The sequence below is a fragment of the Balearica regulorum genome, chromosome 12 (assembly GCF_011004875.1).
Source record: "Balearica regulorum gibbericeps isolate bBalReg1 chromosome 12, bBalReg1.pri, whole genome shotgun sequence".
NCBI lineage: Eukaryota > Metazoa > Chordata > Aves > Gruiformes > Gruidae > Balearica > Balearica regulorum.
The window spans coordinates 16021155-16034974 of record NC_046195.1 but is presented as its reverse complement, the minus strand read 5'-3'; the positions used below and the strand labels follow the sequence as shown (position 1 = coordinate 16034974).

Below are 13820 nucleotides of genomic sequence, written 5' to 3'. Positions count from 1 at the left end.
CTATAACAAAGGAAGAAGGGGTATGATATGCAGCTCCCTAATTACTTACACAATCCTCAGCACCATGTCAGCTTGTGCTGTGACTTTAGGAGGGATCAATTGGGAAAAAAGTCCATTTGCATTAATAATCATTATTACAGATTTTAATTAGATTTCCCTAATATTCTTTTCTATAATTTATGTTTGCTAGGTGTTACTTTGCAGTTCATTGTCTTAAATATTCAGTTGCATAATGTTAAATATGTCAGAGAATAGTTGGCTGGTAAAAAGATCCCATATATCCAGAACACATACTAGTATGTTAAGTTTCTGAAGCACTTCAACATTCAGAAATACAGAAGCCATGTATTTGTTAGATATTACCCTACTGCAATAATTTAATGAGAGAGAAAGAGATCCCATTATAGTTTATATGAAACACCTGAGGTTCTTCAGGATCAAGGCTACGCAAACGCAAGTTTTCTATTATATTGGAAATTTGTATTGTGTTTTATTGTATCTGTATGGAAATTAAGACATCTAGAACTTAACCCAAATCCCTCATACAGCAATACAAACTGGTGAACAATTCTTCAGTCTCAGCAGTGAAATCTGGTTGGAAGGGGCTTAGAGAAGGGGTCTAGTGTATCACATAGGTGGATGGTAGATATCGTGTGCTTCCTTCTCCTCAAGTACAGTCTATCTTATTTCCTCTACTGCAAAATTGAAAGTGAATCTAAAGCAGAATGTGTGGTATCAAGATGTGGTGCTTACTTGGTCTTGATTAAAAATAAGTTTAGGGCATCTTTCTGCTCCCCAAATTCCAGGCTTCCATGTGGTTGTAGCTGCAAAGACAGGTGAGTTTTCTTGTAAATGAGATTAATATAATTTAAAGATATTCTTTTTCAACTGCCAGTAATAAGGGATGCTGTCATGGAAAACCACCCCACATTTAACATTTCTGTGTGATACAGAATTTCCTCAAATTTGAGGTAGCCAGACCAAACCAAAAAAGGGAGATGTAATTTAGAATTTAGATGTAAAATCTGCAGAAATGCTACTGTGTATTAATTATTGTGTGGTATGATCAGTATGTCTGTCAGAGGCTTTTAAAATGTGTTATAAATATGATTCCACATATACACTGGCCAGATGGCACGAAAGTACTCAGTATCCAAACAAGGATCTCAGTGCCTCTGCACTGCATGATGCACTGCAGCCCTGCGCAGCATGGAGTTCACTGTTCTGAATCGATCCCTAAATTTGCTGTGTTTCCATTTCAGAGCTCCTCAGACAAGGATGTCATCCTGAATATTCTTAGTGTCCTCACTGACCTGCTCTCTCGGGGTAAGGAAGCAAAGCTCTGGGGCAATGCCTGCGGGCTAGGGGCAGAAAGGGGGTCCTTAGACAGGTCAGGGAATTAATTTATACCTGCATAAACTCAGCCAGGTGTTTGCAAGGTGAACAAAATATGAATTGTACCCATAGATCAGCAGTCCTTACTCTTGTGTTTGGAAAACTGAGCTTTTCCAGTAAGTTAAAGAGAAAAAAACACAAGACAAAGTCTGCATGGTTTTTAGTTTAAAAGATGCCTGTGAATTTCAAGGTATTTCATAATCCCTGGCAGTCAACCACTGGAAACGTTCACCAGTGCCATTGGAGAGAGGGCTGTGAGACAGGGAGAGCAGCACTTCCCAGAGCACAGGGACTCTCTAATGGAGAGTGTTCAGCATCTCCCCAAAAGGCACCTCCACCTCAAGGTTGCAGGGAAGGCATGTTGCTGCATGTGCCCGAGCCACATGGAAAAAATAAGTGAATTGGCAAAAGAACTGAAAAAAATAATTAAGTTTATTTTCCTTCCTGCTCCACCTCAAAAATGTCATTTGCTAAACAATGCTCAACCCAACCAAGCTGTGAGGCTGCTGGGGCTGCATCAGCGAGTGCTGGAGCCTCCTGTGTTCCCCACTCCTCAGAGCCCTACCGCAGACATCGCCCATCCAGCTGAGCCTCTCTTTTGCAGCCCTGCAGTGCTGCTACTCAGCTAGATGGAAGGATCGCCTATCTGGAGGACAGGAGGTACTGTCTCCCCTCCAGGAACTGAATGTGTGGCTTCCTCCAACCATGGAGCCTGAAATCACTGCCAAAGACACGCATGGATCAGTGTTTGTTGACAGAGTAGGACTCACAGGATTAGCGTGTGGTTTCTTTGGAGACATAGATTTGTTTGAAAGCTGTCTCCAAAGCTTTCCTAGGATTCCTTTTCATTTGGCAGAAGCCTGCCACAGCTTTAGTCCTTTGCTTGTTCAATTTCCAGTATCTAAGAAAAGAACACTGAGCCTTCTGCTCCTTTGAAATCTGTTGGTGTCTCTGCTTATTCTTCTCTGCCACATTTCAATGCAGTGGTCAATTCTGCAAACGGCCTTGGGTTTATAGCAATGAAACACCATTGCAAGGCCATGGGAGCTTTGTGTGCTCCCTGTGGGGTGAGGGTTTGCAATAGCTGCGGCTCTGGGGCAGGGATGCTCTGAGCAGAGTCTCTCCTCTTATCCCCAGGGACTGGCCGGAGGATTCATTACGTGATCAGCAAAGGAGGCAGCGAGGCACTGCTGCAGGCTCTTGCCGCTGCTGCCCAGATCGAGCCTCCTGACCACAGCACCCTCCTGCCCCTGCTTCGCCTGCTGGCCAGGGTTGGCCAACAAGGTACTGCTGAGCGGTGGGAGCCTTCTTGGGTGGGGGGCTCAAAACTAACAGACAGCCCCAGCAATAATCAGCACTGAGATGTGCCCAATAGACAGCTGTGAATTTTTTTTGGGGGGTGTGCTGCTTGCCTGCAGTTTGGCCAGGTAGAGATCCTGCAACAAGGCAGGGAGGGTGTACACAGGTGTAGAGCTGCTTCTTGCACAGGTTTCATTCATGCTCTGCCTTGGGTTGGCCTCATGGCCGAAAGCCTCCCCCCAACAGAAATTTTATTTTGTTTTCCCTTAACCTAAATGAAATCTTAACATATGATTTCATTAGAATTTCTCTTTGTTGGCCCAATCTGCAGCGGAGCAGCAGACGGTGGTGTACAGGGAGGTTTTCTGAGGCAGGGAAACACCAGGGAGTAGAGAGACCAGCCAGGAGGCAGCAGCTCTTGTGAGACACAGACTGGTGGAACCATGCTCTGCCCCCATGAGACAGAACCAGGAACATGCACCAGAACAAAACACAAGATCCAGGGGATCCTGTATCCTCCACCCAACAGGCAGAAGGTAGTAGCTTAAAGGAAAGGAGTGAATGAAGGCAAGTCCACACTCAGGGCAGCAGGCAAATCCCCTCCGTGCCTACCTCACCTTCCCAGGTGCCTCTGCACAACAGGTACAAAGCTCTGGATGTGGAAGGTCAGTCAACCAATGATGTGGATGATGGTCCATCTACACCAGAGATGTAGATGGTGTTGCCAAAGTCAGAGGTGTTGCCAAAGTCAGAAAGGCCTACCCCCTGTATCACGACCACCTCCACAAGGAAGAAAAGACGAGTTATAGTTGTAGGAGACTCCCTTCTGAGGGGAACAGAGAGTCCAACATATCAGATGGACCTTCCTCTTAGCGAAGTCTGCTTCCTCCCTGAGGCCCAAGTTAAGGACATCACTAGGAAAATTCCTAGCCTGGTGCTGCCCTCAGATGGGACAGGGGAGGAAGGAAGAGTGCAGGGGTTGCCCTCTATGTCAAGAAATTTGTAGATTGTGAAGAACTGTCTCTGAAGAATAGCCACGAGCAAGTTCAAAGATTATGGGTAAGAATTAGATACCGAGGCAACACAAGGAACCTTGTGGTTGGTGCTTACTACATGCTGCTCGATCAAGGGGACCCTATTGACAAAGCCTTCTTACTCCAGCTACAGAAGGCATTGCGCTTGCAGACTCTCGTCCTGCTGAGGGACTTCAACCACCCCAACAGTGCTGGAAAAGTAGCAAGGAGAGCTGTAGGCAATCCAGGAGACTCCTGGAGTGCATTGAGTATAACTTCTTAAGCCAGGTAATAGACAGCCCTACCAGAGGGGATGCGTTACTAGACCTGTTGGTCACCAATACAAATGAGCTAATCAGAGACATCGAGTTTGGAGGCAGCCTGGGCTGCAGTGATCATGCACTGGTGGAGTTTGCAGTCCTAAGAGATATGGGTCAGGCAAAGAGTAAAGTCACACCCCTGAATTTTAGGAAAGCTAACTTCCAGCTGTTCAAGGAGTTAGTCAATAAGACCCCCTGGGAAACTGCCCTCAGGGACAAGGGAGCAGAACAGAGCTGGCAGTTCTTTAAAGACTCTTTCCGTAGACTGCAAGAGTTCTCAATCCTCATGAGTAAGAAATCAGGAAAGGAAGGCAAGAGACCAGCATGGCAGGCAACCCCTAGTATCCATACAGGCTGGGGGATTGAGGTATTGAGACCAGCCCTGGGGAGAAGGACTTGGAGGTACTGGTGGATGAAAAGCTGGACATGAGCCAGCAATGTACGCTTGCAGCCCAGAAAGTCAACCATATCCTGGGCTGCATCAAAAGAAGCATGGCCAGCAGGTTGAGGGAGGTGATTCTGCCCCTCTACTCTGCTCTGGTAAGACCCCACCTGGAGTACTGCATTCAGGTCTGGAGTCCTCAGTACAAGAAAGACATGGAGCTGTTGGAGCGGGTCCAGAGGAGGGCCACAAAAATGGTCAGAGGGATGGAATACCTCTCCTATGATGAAAGGCTGAGAGTTGGGGTTGTTCAGCCTGGAGAAGGGAAGGCTCCGGGGAGACCTTATTGCAGCTTTTCAGTACTTAAAGGGGGGTTATAAGAAAGATGGGGACAGACTTTTTAGTAGAGCCTGTAGCAATAGGACAAGGGATAAAGGTTTTAAATTAAAAGAGGGTAGATTCAGACTGGATATAAGGAAGACATTTCTTATGATGAGGATGATGAAACACTGGCATAGGTTGCCCAGAGAGGTGGTAGATGCCGCATCACTGGAAACATTCAAGGTCAGGTTGGATGGAGCTCTGAGAAACCTGGTCTAGCTGAAGATGTCCCTGCTCATTGCAGGAGGGTTGGACTAGATGGCCTTTAAAGGTACCTTCCAACCCAAACCATTCTATGATTCTATCATTTGTATATGCTGACTCGAGGGAAATCCCATGGTTTCTTCTTTTCAGTGGGAATAATGCTGATCTAACTCATTGATACCTTTGAATGCCTTTGTTATAAGATCCTGACTTATAAGATTTGGTGCAAATATGTTTATCAGCACTGCTGCAGAGACCTGGTCTTTGTAATAGTTTGATTCTTATTTGCTTTTCACAGATAGGAAGTTTGGGCTGAAAGTGCAGAAGTTAGAAGCAACTGACACAATACTGAGCTTGACAAGAAGAAACCTGGGCCACCACCTGCACCTCACCCACTGCCTCTGGGTCCTGCGGGTTTGTGCTTCTAACGGTGAGTGCCTGAATTTTCCTCCTTTCCTCTGTGTGACCACCATTCAAATTCTCTTTTTAATAATTTCAGTGCAAAGAAACATCATTCCTAATTAAGGTTAGTGCCTGCACGCGCTGTTAATATATAGAATCAAGTACAAAAGCCAGAACGAGCATAGAAAGAGGTGCTCCCCAAGAGGCCCATACAGCCTTTACAGTGTATTTCATCTGTGGACTATGAAAATAAAAGTGCTGTAGTGAAAAATATTCATAGCAATGATCTCCTATTCTAGGATATAGACAGTCAACTCTTTTGCTCTGAGACTTACATACCTTATGCAGTTCTCATTACCATAATAGCCAAATGTCTCACTATTGCTGGTTGTATTGATCCTCAGAGCAGCTCCACTAGCGAGGAAAATACAGATGAAGAAACAGAAGGAGAGAGAAATCAGCTACACATTCAAGGTCCCTCAGGAAGTACATATTAGAGCCTGATCTTCTGTCTAGTGTGCCCCCCCCGCACTCTCCCAGCTTTTCTTGCTTGGCAATGCCCTCATTAAATGATTCAAGCAATGAGATTTCCAGTATTCTCTCCCAGGATCATTACAGATTCATACAGGCTTTCCCTGCTATAGAGCGCTGAGTTTGTCAGCACAAATTCTCCTTTGCTCACTCTAACCCTTTCCTCTCCCTTCCCACATCCCTCATCCAGCAGATAATTCCTGACAGCCATCCTGTCTGCAGTCTGCTATATGCCTCCTAAGATTTAGCACTGCTGGCACCCAGCCCTGCAGGTCCCTTCTATCTGTACAGGAGCTAGCTTCATGCAATGGGCTTTCTCAGGCAAACAGCCAAGCCTCAACATTCAACCCCTCTCCCTGTGATGAGCAAGTATTTGAAAGGCTGAGTGTGACTGAAAATGCAGCCAAGGCCAGAAGCTGAAACGTGCCTTTATTTGGGTTTCACAGCTGTGTAGTGACCCTGTGCTGCCTCCCACCCAAAATGATGATCTACACCATTTTCTGCTCCCTGCTTCGGTGCACCTGCATCCCAATTCAGCTGCAGTTTCTGCAGAGGTTTTAGGATGCACACTGCAGCCTGGCCTCATTCTGTTAATGTCAGGCTCCAGAGCTCCCACTCCGCTCCTTCGCTGGAGCATCTCTGTTACTCTCCAAGTATGTCTAGCATTCTCCAGATGTGCTTCCTCCTTCACGAGTAACTTTGACTCTGAGGGCTCTGTGGCCCAGCTGGGAAGCTGCAGTGGAGGTTAGGTGAAGGTCTGTGAGGATGTGGTACAAAACTAGGAGATTACATGCTCCCAACCTTAAAAAATATTTTTATGGAGTGGAATTAGAGATGATCCAGAAGCGTATAAAACTCTTAAAGTGCTTAGGTATGAAAACAGAAGAGTCCTTGTCACAATCTCATGCACTAGTTCTTTGCTCCAGGTCACTCCCTTCACAATCTCAGCCACCAGCTGTGTGGCAGCCCACGTCCCGCTCTGGGGCAGGATGAGTTCAAGCAGCCTTGTCCACTGCCCTGTCTCTAATGAATTACCAGCTAGTGTAAAAATAGCTGGCAAGCCTTGCAAAGCTTTCCATCACAGGACAACTTGGCAGGGACACAGTAGGACTGCAGGAGATGATGGCCCCTCTGTCAGCTCTGTGATGACCACTGGGAGATATTTACAAAACAGCCAAAACCCAGCAGCGGGCAAGCGGCCAGGTCCCCCTCTAGCTGCTCCTGGTTACTGATCCTTTCACCCTGTTTGCTTGAATTTAATATTTCAGGGCTGTATTCATCCCTGCTTTACACACAAAACCTGTCTTACAGTGGGGAGGCCTGGCTAGGCACTTAGTTTATGCATTAGGCATTTTTTGAATCGATGGCAAAATCTATCTGTAAAAGTTCCCAGTGTGTTAGCAAGTGAAGGATAAAAGGTGAAATTGGCCTAGCTGAAATTAAGCTGCGTTCAGAAGCACCCCTCCCAAAAATCCCCACTTCCCTACTGCTGAATAATAGCACAGAAAGAAAACTGCCCTACATGCCCCTATGAAATAAACTGTCCTCATGGAGTTGCCTGTGGGAAATGTGGGATGAATTTGAGCCCTGGCATTTTGCTGGGAGATGACCCTATTTAAGTATGATTAGTTCTCTGGAGAATACAATATTTACAGGAAAAGGGGATTTGGGGAACTTGGGGAAGAACCGCAGTATTTGAGATCTGTTTTTCACCTGATTTTGGCTCAGGTTGTGTCTACAGACAGCTTTGTGCTTCAGTTTCTGTGTTTGTAAAGTGACCTGTGAAGTCCCTATCCAGCTGAGAACCCAGAGGAATCTGCTCATAGCCCCAGGGGCAGCTACTCCCTTTCCCGCATCACCTCTAAACACAATGGTCGCAGACCGCCTGCCTCAGTTCTGACTGCTTTTCTCTTTTGTTGGCTTAGTTACCACAGGAACTACACTTGGCATCAATGGAGCCATGGAGCTGATTTTCAAAGTCATCACCCCCTACAGCAAGAGATACGTCAGGACAGTCAGGTAGGCAGTAGCCCCAAGGGAACTCATCTTTCCACGATGGCAAGAAATAAAATTTTGGTTCCACTTGAAGAGGCAAAGAAATCAGAAATGGATGCACAATTTCCACTCATTTTAAAGCTGCAGGGTTTGTTAAGAGGCAGCAATAGTTCCCTGAAGGACACGTTAATGCTGTGATTCATTATATGATTCATGCTGGTGGCCATCTATTTGTAGTGTACCCTATACGGTGATGGCAGTTTGATTGCAAGGTATCGTCCTTCATTTCCCAGTCAGGACTGGATTTTGAGAAGCATGTGCTGGCAGCAGGCAAACCGCTCCTGTCTACTCCTTCAGCAAGAACCTCCTGCCACCACCAGCCCAGCAGCAGGGACAGTGGAATTGTGACAGTGCTGCCCCGTCCTCCTTTTGCAGACAGTTGTGACCAGGTCATCATGATATTTCTGAAGTATGACAGTATTTACTAGTATTAATCTGGGTCTGTTTTTAAGCTCATCCCAAATATTTCAAATATTTTTTTCCCTGAAGACATCAAGTCCATTTTATATCTCCATCTTAATCACAGAATCACAGAATGGTAGGTGTTGGAAGGGATCTCTGGAGATCACCTAGTCCAACCCCCCTGCTAAAGCAGGATCACCTAGAGCAGGTTGCACAGGATCACATCCAGGCGGGTTCTGAATATCTTCAAAGAAGGGGACTCCACAACCTCTCTGGGCAGCCTGTTCCAGTCCTCTGTCACCCTCAGAGTAAAGAAGTTTTTCCTCATATCCAGATGGAACTTCCTGTGTTCCAGTTTGTGTGCTGAACATCGCTCCTCCAGTTGTCCATTCTGACCACATCCTCAGATGCCTTTCAAGGCAAACTTTGTAATCTGGGAAACATCCACAGAAGGACATAACACATTTCTGTGGCTTGCTCATTACAAACAGGAGGAAGAATGTACTGCTATGACCTGTGCCCACACAATCACATTTCCTTACGCAACACAGAACCTGCCAGTTCTCCCCCTTAGACATGCACTGCCTTGTGGAGCACATAGTCCCTACTTGTTCATGCACGTCTCAGCAATGACATGGCAACATTCAGTCAGTTTTGGCTTCTGCATGGACCTGACATGGGTTCATGGCTGGTGATTGCTGAGGAGGTAGCTTTAGGTTGAGCATTGCGTGGAGGCAAGAAGTGGATGGAAGGACATGGCACGATAGTTTGACCACTCCTTGCTTAGCTGTGGTTGAATTGGGGGGCAGTCACTCTGGATGAGGGCACCATTAAATAGTGTCCATCCTGCTGTTACCGTCAAAGACTGATACCAGTTCTCCCAGTATCACCAGTTACACGATACATTGCATGGGAAGGAATTTGAATTACTTTCCACTAGCCACAAGTGATGAACTTGCACGTCAGCACATGGTACTGCTGTTTGCTAAATACACCATTCTTCCAGTTCTTCTGCCTACAGGTCTGCAGCTATAAAACAAAAAAATTGAACAGTTTGCTTTGCTAAATAAGATACCAAGTGGGCCCAGCAGACGCACAACTTCCTGCAGCTGCATTGTTAATGGAAGCCAACTCACTTTTGCCTGCAATTTTGGCTTTCTAGTATAGTGCTAAGTACCTGGAAGTGTTTCACAGCTTCAATTCTCTCTTTGCCAGTGTACCTGTGATTCCTCAACATGGTCTGTCCAAAAGTATGAAATCAGGATGTTTTCTGCACAGAGGTTTGGATATTACCCAAATCAAATATTATCACCAGGATGTTATTCCTAGGATATCTGAGCACCCTCCAAGATTTCCCTCTGGCCTCATGTTGTAACTTTAATTTTTAAGGCTCGAGGAGCCTGGAGAACTGCTTTATGTATGACAGGGGTGCCCAGGATGAGTTAGACCCAGAGCTGGGCTTGATTTCTGAGGCAACCAAAATTGATTGATGGGTCCATGCCTGTGCTTAACTAAATAAGCAAATTCTACTAGATTCCCTTATGTCCTTCCTATGGAAGTGTTGGCTGTGGTTAGGCTGGTGTTACTTCTACTTCTGTGATAGCCTTGTAGGTCAGGATCTGTGTGTAATGCGACTCAGGCCTGTATCAGTTCTTCATTTAGCAATGAGACCGGCTGCATAAAGGTCTTTAAAATTAATTTTGTGCAAAGCTGCTTTTTCCATTCACTGTTTCCTCTGAGGGAAGTGAAAAACTTGGTATCTGTCCCACACTTCTAGCCTGGCTTTTTGATGAGATTCATTTGGAGATGCAGCTAGTGCTGCTGAGGGTTGTTGTAATGTAGGCTGTAAAGTGGTCTGGAATACTCACTTCTTAGAAGAAAGGGAAAGAAATAGCCTTCAGAGAAACAAACTGCTTTTGAGTTCAATGATTCCAGATTGTCAACTTGCAATATTTGGGTTTTTCTTCCTTTTTATCTGATGTACAAAAATTGTTTTGAACTCTTCTGTGACCTTTTTTTTTCCATTTGGGACACACACATACACAACAGAAAATGCAAACTCAAAATTTCCCTCAATAAAACCTCCAGTTTTATTGCTAATAAGCCATTTCATTTATTGCTGAAAAGCTTGGATTTATTTTCCCTTTGAAAAAAAGGTACCTTAGACATTAATTGTCTACCTGAACTTCCTCATTGCTAGTTCAGTTTTCTAATTTCCTTTTTTTCCTAAAATATTTGCGCTCCTCTTAAAACATATTTGTATCAGTGCGCAAAGGGAGGATAAAATCTTTCCTGGGACCTAGCTCGCAGAAAAAGGTGATTTGGCTCCCACCTACACTTGGTTTAATGAGCAAGAACCATAAATCAGCTGAAGCCTGGTAGCCACTCAGCTGGTCTGCGTAGGGCTCAGAGCTGCTTGTTTCATTTAATAACTAGGAGCAGCTGAGAAGGTCAATGGCTCAGCAGAGACAGTCTGTTTTACATCAGAAGAAACACACGAACCTGTTTTGTTTTTAAAAAAATGCTTGTAACCTATTTAAAGGCACTAGTTTCTTATTATTCAGTAGGGATTGTGCTTGTTTGCAGTCTATTTGGGAAGGCTGCTCTCACTGAGGAAAGTAGCTTCAAGAGGTGTTATTGACAAGAATTTAAGTCCTGAGACCAGAAGTGGAGATTGTAGGGTGGGTTACAGATCTTCTTCCCAGCATTAGCCAATGCCTGGGATAGCTATGGTCTGAAAATCCTGGGCATCTTTACAGTTCATCAGAAAATGGAGGTGGGTACATGTGAAAATATCTTTCTATTTTTTGAGCTGCCTTAGTTAAAAATTTGTAGGGTGACTAAGGGAAGAAGCTTATGGATGGGTTTTGAGATGGGGAGAAAGAATAAAAAGGGGTCATGTGCTTTGTTTAGTTCAGCATGTGCTCCTGGTCATCTGACACTGGTGTAGCTCTTCCCAAAGTTGCTATGGCTGTGCTGAAATTTGGAGTGGGTTATTTTGGTGTAGTTAGTTGGTCACAAAAACATCTGCTTCTTTTTTGGCTATCAGTATGGAACTTGAAGAGAACACTAGTCTGTAACCTGCTTATAGAGGAAAACTCCAACATCCTCCCAGCAAGCCTCTGATCCTCCCTTTGTTTTTGCCCTTGATACCTTTTCTCCACTTCATAACTATGTGCCACCATGATTTGCCTTTCTGCTGGGAAGGAACAGCTGGCAACTGTGGGGGCTGAGATTACCCTTGTTCTTTGATCAGCTGCCAGGAATGCAGCATTGAAAATGCACCACTTCTCTTGTGGATACACCCGCATTCTCCTGTCCTGGGCAGCAGCAGGACCAAGGTCACTTTAAGAATCTGCCCTGGAGAGTGCACTATGAGAGCTATTTATTTAGCCAGCTAAGATGTGGAAACAAGATACATAGTTCTATTTATTTTTCCCAGTGGCAAAGCTCTGGGTTATTTAGAAATAGTCTCCTGTGCTCCAATTGACCTTCTCTGGGTGCATGCCAAGTATTCCCCTGAGACTCACAGACTTTGTTGGCCTTAGTTAGGCATTTGAGGTCTTCAGGTTGCTGGTGCCATCATTGTGCGGATTGCTCTAGGACTACCCGTATCTGAAGTAAAAGCCGCATGAACAAAATGTGAAACTTGCTGAGGTTTAGAGAGCTCTTGAGTTAAGCACTGTGAAATCCAAGTGAGATGGAGACTCTAGATTGTCTTGTCTATCACTCATGATGCTATACTGCAGAGAAAGTTTTCTGATACCTTTTATAGGGGCAGTTTAAAATAAAGCCAGATGATGTTCTGTTTATGTCAGTAGCTGGGATATCTGATATGAGTGTGTGTGGGATGCTCAAATCTTCACTCCATCAACACCTTCTCTAATCCAACATCCCTGATGCCCCACAGAGTGCCATGATCCCTGCTCCTTTCACCTTCCACCTTACTTATTCCCTATCTGTTCCATATCTTCTACCCTTCTCCTACTTTCTAGTGCGTCTTTCAACACCAATGCTTGTTTTTCTGACTAACTTATTCTGAGAGATATTTGGATGTGTTGTGGGCAGAAAGTTGGGGAATGTGACAGTGGCAGATGTTTGCTCTCTGGCCAACCAGGAGCTGTGTCTCTTCTGCATGACTCTGTCTCCAGGTGGCCAAGCATCAGATATCCTCCCCAGGGTGCTGCCATGTCAGGCTGATGGCTTTGAAGGCTGTATGTTGTGCGGGCCTCTTTAGGATTCAGGTTGAATGTTGATTATCAAAGTGTGAGTGGAAACAAAAATCCAGAACTTATCATTCTTTCTATGAGGAAGATGCATGTTTTTAGAAAATGGCAAATGATGGTGTGTCTCGTGTCCTGTCACTTCCTCCATTATGTTATTGTTGTGGTTTAATCCAGCAGGCACTAAAACAACCACATGGCTCTCTGCTCAATCCCCTCCTGATGGGATGGGGGAGAGAATCAAACAAAAAAGTAAAACTCGTGGGTTGAGATAAAAGCTTTTTGATAGGACAGAAAAGGAAGCAAATAATAATGATACAAACGTACAAAACAAGTGATACCCAGCACAATTGCTTGCTGACTGATGCCCATCTAGTTCCTGAGCCGTGGTCCTCCCCTGCCAGCTCCCCCCAGCTCATACTGAGCATGATGTCCTATGTTGCAGAATATTCCTTTGGTCAGTTTGGGTCAGCTGTCCTGGCTGTGCCCCCTCCCAGCTTCTTGCGCACCTCCTGCGGAAGGCTCATGCCTCCTCGCTGGCAGGGCCTGGGAACCTGAAAAGACCTTGACTTAATTGTCAACGCTGCGTAGCAACAGCTAAACATTAGTGTGTTATCAACATTATTTTCATGTTAAATCCAAAACACAGCACTATAACAGCTACTGGAAAGAAAATTAACTGTATCCAGCCAAAACAAAGCCAGTTACCTTTTTCTGTTGTTAAAAGGTTGATGGGCAGTCTTATTTCTGCAGTTTTATTAAAAGCCATTTAAAGAATCTTTTAAAAGTCTGTTTCTCAAAGCTCTTTGTGAGTATATCTATTTACCACACTGAGCAAAGCTGGCTAATGGTAAGTGATTGGATAAACCTCGTACAAGAGATTGCAACAAGAATGAGTATTTGTCAGAATTAAATTTTTTTCTGTGAATATTCACAAAACTTGGCTTTCTGCATTGAGCTGTTCCAGTAAAGTTTGACTACTTAATTAAAAGTGGAAAGTGAATTGAAAAGGTCTGGGAATGGTGCCAAATTAATTCAGTAGAAAAGATGATATGCAGAAATTATCTGCCTTTGCTCATGTCCAGCATTGCCTACTTCTGACGGTTGATCACAATTCTTCTTACATTTGGTGCTTTTTGGATGGTTCCAGCTCCTCAACAATTGCTGATAATCTCCCCTTCCATTAAAGGGAGGAGATCTGCTCATGTAACTA

General features: G+C 44.8%; 1 protein-coding gene across 1 annotated transcript in view; it reads left to right on the top strand.

The window, feature by feature from the left end:
- The first annotated feature begins 2024 nt into the window (after positions 1-2024).
- AGBL1 (AGBL carboxypeptidase 1) overlaps positions 2025-13820 on the top strand; it is a 269330-nt gene continuing 257534 nt past the window's right edge. Inside the window, exons 1-4 of the mRNA XM_075764872.1 lie at positions 2025-2055; positions 2533-2679; positions 5293-5424; positions 7853-7946. Coding sequence (XP_075620987.1) covers positions 2025-2055; positions 2533-2679; positions 5293-5424; positions 7853-7946 — 404 coding nt within the window. The remainder of the gene's footprint in view (positions 2056-2532; positions 2680-5292; positions 5425-7852; positions 7947-13820) is intronic.